This window comes from Salvelinus sp. IW2-2015, linkage group LG3, assembly GCF_002910315.2.
Source record: "Salvelinus sp. IW2-2015 linkage group LG3, ASM291031v2, whole genome shotgun sequence".
In the NCBI taxonomy this organism is placed as follows: domain Eukaryota; kingdom Metazoa; phylum Chordata; class Actinopteri; order Salmoniformes; family Salmonidae; genus Salvelinus; species Salvelinus sp. IW2-2015.
In genome coordinates, this window is record NC_036840.1 from 21,691,644 (window position 1) to 21,699,602 (window position 7,959).

General features: G+C 41.5%; 1 protein-coding gene across 1 annotated transcript; it reads left to right on the forward strand.

Annotated features, from left to right (window-relative positions):
• The first annotated feature begins 658 nt into the window (after nt 1-658).
• LOC111952471 (ER membrane protein complex subunit 4) lies at nt 659-7,685 on the forward strand. Its single transcript, XM_023971165.2, has 6 exons — nt 659-1,253; nt 2,124-2,236; nt 2,739-2,853; nt 3,018-3,171; nt 4,143-4,303; nt 7,219-7,685. The coding sequence occupies exons 2-6, from the start codon at nt 2,136-2,138 to the stop codon at nt 7,252-7,254; spliced, it is 567 nt and encodes a 188-aa protein (XP_023826933.1). The 5' UTR covers nt 659-1,253; nt 2,124-2,135; the 3' UTR covers nt 7,255-7,685.
• Nucleotides 7,686-7,959: the final 274 nt, after the last annotated feature.

Consider the following 7,959-nt stretch of genomic DNA (forward strand, 5'->3'; position numbering starts at 1 on the left):
GAAGGACCTTGGTCAGGGACCTGACCAAGAACCCATGGTCACTTTGACAGAGCTCCAGAGTTCCTCTGTGGAAATGGGAGAACCTTCCAGAAGGACAACCGTCTCTGCAGCACTCCACCAATCAGGCCTTTATGGTATAGTGGCCAGACAGAAGCCACTCCCCAGTAAAAGGCATATGACAGCCTGCTTGGAGTTTGCCAAAAGGACTCTCAGACCATGAGAAACAAGATTCTCTGGTCTGATGAAACCAAGATTGAACTCTTTGGCCTGAATGCCAAGCATCATGTCTGGAGGAAACCAGGCACCGCTCATCACCTGGCCAATACCATCCCAACGGTGAAGCATGGTGGTGGCAGCATCATGCTGTGGAGATGTTTTTCAGCAGCAGGGAATGGGAGACTAGTCAGGATAGAGGGAAAGATGAACGGAGTAAAGTACAGAGAGATCCTTGATGAAAACCTGCTCAAGAGCGCTCAGGACCTCAGATTGTGGGTGTAGGTTCACCTTCCAACAGGACAATTACCCTAAGCTCACAGCAGAGACAATGGCTTCGGGACAAGTCTCTGAATGTTCTTGAGTGGCCCAACCAGAGCCCGGACTTGAACCCGATTGAACATCTCTGGAAAAACCTGAAAATAGCTGTGCAGCAACACATGTGGAAAAAGTGAAGAGGTCTGAATACTTTCCGAATACACTGTACGTGAAAAATTGGATCAAGTGGTTGGTGCACAATGACTGACCGCATGGTAGATGGAGTGCAGAAGCACACTAACATCCACTCTATTGTTTTTTTGATGAGTCTCCCTTCTCATTATGTTGGTTATCAACTGCAAAGCGCAAACAGAGAAAATCTGAGAAAATAGGCATCATTGTAAGTGCAGCTGACTCAGGGATTTTTCTGCAGAGGCATTACAAGGAATCCTGTCGATTGATGCACCTGAGCCTGTGTAGGGATGTGATTTGAATGTGACTGAACGAGTTGGATTGTTGTTTGATTTATTTTGGTTTCAATACCCCGTACAGTAGGTGGCGGAAATACACCAATAGGTATAGTCTGACATAACATTTTAAGAAGAAGTGAAGCGCGACGCCAATACTAAAACGTCACTATTGTGTGCCCGGCCATCGTATGTCGTCGATTTAAGCTGAATTAACTGCTTGTGAATAATTAGACGAATATTCACGTACAGTTGGCTAATTCTGCTCGAGAGTAACATAAAAGTAAAGTAAACACTAGTTGGAACGTCTCTAAGGTGAGGAGTGTTGTCATTTAATCTCTTAAGCCTCTTTCTCTGGCTAGATGTGTGAGCTAACAAGCTAGCTAGCTGCTTCGGTTAACCTAGCAGTAGCTAACTATGCATGTTTATACGTTGTTAGCAGTAGTACCAGTTTTCATGAATGCAATACTGGACAGCATCATAATTGTGTGTCATGTAGCGTAGCGTTAGTCCATAAACCTATAGTCTAACCCTAGTGCATATGTAATACAAGTATTTGTATGACCAGCAATGATGGCCTAGCTGCTAACTTAGATAGGTAACGTTAAACTAAGAAACCTGAACATTTCACCCCCATCTTGCTTTATGTCAAGCCAATGCCTCACTTCGTAGCTAGTCAGGGGTTGTCTTGGAATAGCCTAGTTTAAGAAATACTATCCGTAACTGTCCATTCCGACGCTGTGTTTTAACGTTTAGAAACGTCAAACATCGCTTGCGAAACGTTTTTCGGGGGCACGCTACATAGCTAATTAACACAGTGGGCCTCCCCTGTCTTTCCGTAAACAACACTATCAGCCATATAACGTGTGTTAATTTAACATGTTTTATTATTATTCCTCGCAGATATGAAAGATACGCTCCTTGTGTTAACCAAAACCTTACCGTAAGCGATGCATTTAAACGTTCAGAACGATTGCCGGGGCTCTTAACAGAACACCCCCAGCCAGAAGATACTGTCGTCAATAGGCGCTGAATGGGTTAGGAATAACCTAGTCGCTGACACTAGCAAGATCTTCTATGAAGCGCAGCAAAAATAAAATATCTATGTTTTGGTCATTGTCAAATGTCACTCAGTCATGTTCCTTTCATGTTATAATATTGTGTTCTTCTTGTGGTTCAACATAGTTATACATTGCCATGGCGTCTCCAGGGGGACAGGGAGGAGGGGCAGTGTCCACAAGAGGAGCAGGAGCTAGGAGGATGAAATGGGCTCTGGAGTTGAGCTTGGGCAATGCTAGGTAAGACTGCATTTTACTGCTCACGTCTTCAGTGCTCCTGAGTGGCGCAGCGGTGTAAGGCACTGCATCTTAGTGCAAGAGGCATCACTACAGTCCCTGGTTCGAATCCAGGCTGTATCACATCCGGCCGTGATTGGGAGTCCCATAGCGCGCCGCCCAGGTTTGSCTGGGATAGGCCGCCATTGTAAATAAGAATTTGTTCTTAACTGACTTGCCTTGTTAAATAAAGGTTACATTTTAAATAAATAAAAAATGTCAGTGTCTGCATTTGTTTGAAACCGGCCTGCCCTTTGACATAACCTCTATCTTTCCCCACTYTCATCCTGTCTGATACACTTGATATTGTGCTGACATTTCAAATGAGTCCAGATCAACAGTTACACAGATAAACAGGCATGAAATGCTTCAAGATCCACCTTGTTATAACTAATCTATAACCTAAAGCTTCTGTTCCGACCTCTTCCCCATGGATCGCCCTCTAACTGTCCTCTTTGTCTTCCAGGGGTCGTGGAGACAGACAGAGTAACCAGGGAGATGTGATGTACCCCATTGGATACTCAGACAAACCAGTCCCAGACACCAGCATCCAGGAAACAGACAAAAACCTGGTGGAAAAGGTAGGTCACCAGAAGAGGGTGATTTCACAACATCATGATGTATTGTTCACAAAGTTTGCGTTTTCTACTTTTTCATCTTACTTTATTAATATATTGTTGTTAACTTGCTCTCCCTTCCTTACCCCATCACCCTTTCTCTCTACCTCCTCCCTCCTCTATAACAGCGTTGTTGGGACGTGGCCCTGGGCCCTCTGAAGCAGATTCCCATGAACCTGTTCATCATGTACATGTCTGGGAACACCATCTCAATCTTCCCTATCATGATGGTCTGTATGATGGCCTGGAGGCCCATCCAGGCTCTCATGTCCATGTCTGCCAGTGAGTATTTATTGTATATATATTTTTACCTTTCTTTTAGCAGGGAGTCCCATTGAGACCAATGTCTCTTTTGCAAGGGTGCCCTGCATCTCACAATATGAAAGAAATGTATTTCAACAGGTACAGACAGTGCACCTCAATCAACATTTGTTTCCACATCAGTCAATGTATGAGTCAGTTATCAAAAGTGCACATTTTCATCCATAGTCTCTGGGCAGGTTGAACCAGATATAGGAGATCCATAATACAATACAATCGTCACTACAGCTGTACAAATACGCCAAAGAGTAGCTCTGCCAGTGCCTAGCTCTTTGAGACTACAGCAGTGTTCACCAACKTTTGTCATTGAGCTCTCCAGAACTTCCTTTTGATTTATTTTTGGACTATCTGTTTTTCCATGTATGGGGTGAGTGCCTGGACACAGCCCTTAGCCGTGGTACAATTAGCCATATATCACAGACCAACAGCTATGGGTTGTTTTGTACGACGCAACGCGGAGTGCCTGGACACAGACCTTAGCCGTGGTATGTTGGCCATATATCACAAACCCCAGAGGTGCCTTATTGCTATTAGAAACTGGTTACTAACGTAAAAATAAATGTTTTGTCATACCCGTGGTATACGGTCTGATTCACCACGGCTTTCAGCCAATCCGCATTAAGCGCTCGAACCACCCAGTTTATAGTGGCCAATCAAACGCGGCTAAGGACTGTTCTTAGGCACAACGCAAAGCGGAGTATATTGGCCATATCACAAACCCCTGAGGTGCCTTAGTGCTATTATAAACTGGTTAACAACATAAGTAGAACAGTAAATAAGTATTTGTGTCATATCTGTGGTATATTGTCTGATCTACACAAAGCTGAAATAACGTTTCAGCCAATCAGCATCTGGGACCCTAACTACCCGYTTTGTATAATGTCGTTTATAAGCGAGTTATCACTGCTCACTCTTGCCCTTTCTCTCTTCAGCATTCAAGCTGTTGGAGAACTCTAACCAGCAGTGGCTCCAGGGGCTGGTCTATTCTGTAGGGAACCTGTTGGGCTCGGCATTGGCTATCTACAAGTGTCAGTCAATGGGTCTTCTCCCAACTCACTCTTCTGATTGGCTCGCTTTCATAGAACCGCCTCAGGTGATATTTTTTTCTATGCTGTTATCCGTCCAATTTCCTGTTCTCTTATGTGTTATAGGATGATTATTAACTTCTTTTTCAGGTTTGTCATGTGTAATGAATACATTGGAAATCTTACCTGTGCTGTTGTGATTAAAAAAAGACGAAAAACAGCAAAAATCATAGTTGCTAGCAGCAATGAACAGGGTTCACAGGATGACAGAAAATACATGATCAGTTGGATAACAAAGCATGCATTATCATGTAGGAATTGTCTTTACGTGCAGTTTTTGAAAGCATTACCACTTAGAATTGAAATCTGTTGGAACACTCCACATTAMCGTTCCAAAATACTTCGATACACTCTCACAGCTGTAATACGCTGGCTGAAAGTGGCAGGACATGCCATTTTAAATTTGACCTAATAAAATATCCACTTTTCACTGCGTTCAGACCACATAAGGGGCGGCAGGTAGCCTAGTGGTTAGAGCGTTGGGCCAGTAACCGAAAGGTTGCTAGATCGAATCCCCGAGCTGACAAGGTAAAAATCTGTCATTCTGCCCCAGAACAAGGCAGTTAACCCACTGTTCCTAGGCCGTCCTTGTAAATAAGAATTTGTTCTTAACTGACTTGCCTAGTTAAATAAAGGTTAAATAAAAAATGAGGGCAACTATGTGATTATACGAATCACGAAAATCCACAATGTCCACCTGCATAATCTTAAATTTGCATCAGACAAAGTCCACTTGATCAATAATTATTGCTCTAGTATCCTCTGGTGCCAATAATATATACTGCCACCAACTGGTCTGGTGACTTTATATTCAAAGATTCTAAGGACGTAAACTCAGCTGCATTTATTTTCAGCAAACTTAACATGTGTAAATATTTGTATGAACATAACAAGATTCAACAACTGAYACATAAACTGAACAAGTTCCACAGACATGTGACTAACATAAATGGAATAATGTGTCCCTGAACAAAAGGGGGGGTCAAAATCAAAAGTAACAGTCAGTATCTGGTGTGGCCACCAGCTGCATTAAGTACTGCAGCATGCCTAAGGCACGTTCACGCAGATGAGCAGGGCATCTTTCTTTTGGTGTTTTTCAGAGTCAGTAGAAAGGCCTCTTTAGTGTCCTAAGTTTTCATAACTGTGGCCTTAATTGCCTACCGTCTGTAAGCTGTTTAGTGTCTTATCGACCGTTCCACAGGTGCATGTTCATTAATTGTTTATGGTTCATTGAACAAGCATGGGAAGCAGTGTTTAAACCCTTTACAATGAAGATCGTGAAGTTATTTGGATTTTTACCAATAATCTTTGAAAGACAGGGTCCTGAAAAAGGGACGTTTCTTTTTTTGCTGAGTTTATAAGGTTCACATACCAAATTTCATTGCCCCATGTACATCAGTTCAGTTCTAGTAGCCATTTGTTGCCCATGGTGGAATCATCTAACCTGCTGGCTCCTGAAGCCCCCATGAGCTCCCAAGTCTAGAAGCAGTCTAGCTAACACGTTATCTAGCTAACGTTAGCATTGTGAATTAGCATTTCGCTAGCTATCTGAGCTGTTTTACAAGAAAATGGCTGAGATGACTCATGCTAGCTAACAAGCCCTTATTTCTTTAAGATATCAATGCCAAAATTAACATGGTTCATCATGGTAATGTCTTTGATGACCCTAAAAAGTCTAAAGTTGATAGGCCATTGTGGAGTGGATTTAAATGGACACATCAAGTCTGATTTCCTGATTTTTATCAGTAACTCAGCCATCTCTTAACCAATCCCTTAGCTTTTCTCAAACYGAGATAAGAGATGTACCATGGGCCTACATGCCACATTGTGGTCTTTGGACTTATGGTTCATGACTATAATATTTTTAAGGTTTTCCAAAATGTCAAGATGGAGGACAACACATTAAATTCTTCCGTTGCTTTGTCGTTCGCTACATGCATTAGTCTGAGACTGCCGTCATTTAAGTTGTTTCTGGTGACAAGGGGCAGGAGGGGTGTTCCACAAAACAAAGTCAGTGATTGGATTTATTTATTTTTCCCATATCAGCTTTGTTGTGAACCCCTAAATATACTCATACATACACTGAACAAAAATATAAAGCAACATGTAAAGTGTTTGTCTCATTTTTCATGAGCTGAAATAAAAGATCCCAGAAATTTTGCACGAAAAGCTTCTTTTTCTAGAATTTTGTACACATTCGTTTACATCCCTGTTAGTGAGCGTTTCTCCTTTGCCATGATAATCCATCCTCCTGGCAGGTGTGGCATGTCAAAGAGCTGATTAAACAGCATGATCATTACACAGGTGCACCTGGTACAGGGGACAATAAAAGACCACTCTGAAATTTGCAGTTTTGTCCCACAACACAATGCCACAGACGTCTCAAGTTTTGAGGGAGCGTGCACTTGGAATGTCCACCAGAGCTGTTGCCAGATAATTTAATGTTCATTTCTCTACCATKAACTGCCTCCAACGTCATTTTAGAGAATTTGGCAGTACGTCCAACCGGCCTCATAACCGCAGACCACATGCCCCATGGTGGCGGTGGGGTTATGGGCAGGCATAAACTACGAATAACGAACACCATTGCATTTTATCAATGGCATTTTGAATGCACAAAAATACAGTGATGAGATCCTGAGACCCATTTTTATTTTTTTAATCTGTAACCAACAGATGCATGTCTGTATTCCCAGTGATGTGAAATTCATAGATTAGGGRCTAATGAATTCATTTCAATTGACTGATATCCTCATATGAACTGTAACTCAGTAAAATCAATGAAATTGTTGCATGTTGCGTTTTTGTTCAGTATACATACAACAACCCATAAGCCTAATATGCATAAAATTGTACAATGTCTGTTCCTGTTGTAATGGGTAGTACAAATATATAAACTGTGATCTTTTTCTGTTCTCTGCAGAGGATGGAGATCATGGGTGGAGGGATGGTATTGTGAAGAGGACAGAAGGCACACATACTGAAATATGCTGAACTGTTCTATTAATACATTAAATCTCTTCCAAGTCTTTTCAATTCTCTGGCTTTTAGGTTTTTGTAGAATCCTCAAGCTTTTTATGMATCTACATTTTGTTTGTCATTTGAGATTTAATTTGTCACAGGTTATAAAATGTTACAGAACACATTCAACATCTGATAATAGGAAAATGTCATGTTTGTAAAACCGTTCATCATTCTACTAAATCCACGCGGTCAACTTAAGGTGTCACCATAATATATTTTTCATTTATCTTTTTGTCAAATAAAAGGGTTAACTAGTTCATTTGTTTGTTAAATATAATGATGACAGTCATTAGAAATGTGTGGAACTAAGTTTACTGTCAAATGTGGAAATGTCGTTCTGGAATAAACACTTTTTAGGAATTTAAATTTTGCGTTTAACCTTGGACACCCTTTACAAACATTTTCCCTGTGCCGAAAACAGGGAGGGCAGGCCATAGGGTCAGACCGGCAGTGAAGGAAAGGGAAAGTTGGGCACATTGGTGAAGGCTATGGGGACACATTTGGAGAGGTACATGTAGGTTACTTTTGCATTGAATTACAAAGGCAATTCATTAGTGTCCTGGCGAAATCCGGAATGTTAGTCAGTTAACTCATGCCATCATTTTTGGAAATATTGTTTCTTATACATTTTGTACATTGT

Bases quoted from the DNA above. Each gene is read 5' to 3' on its own strand.
- LOC111952471 (XM_023971165.2), top strand. From the start codon at position 2,136: ATGGCGTCTCCAGGGGGACAGGGAGGAGGGGCAGTGTCCACAAGAGGA. The intron at 2,854-3,017 runs GTAGGTCACCAG...CCTCTATAACAG, and splicing joins ACAAAAACCTGGTGGAAAAG to CGTTGTTGGGACGTGGCCCT. The intron at 4,304-7,218 runs GTGATATTTTTT...TGTTCTCTGCAG, and splicing joins CTTTCATAGAACCGCCTCAG to AGGATGGAGATCATGGGTGG.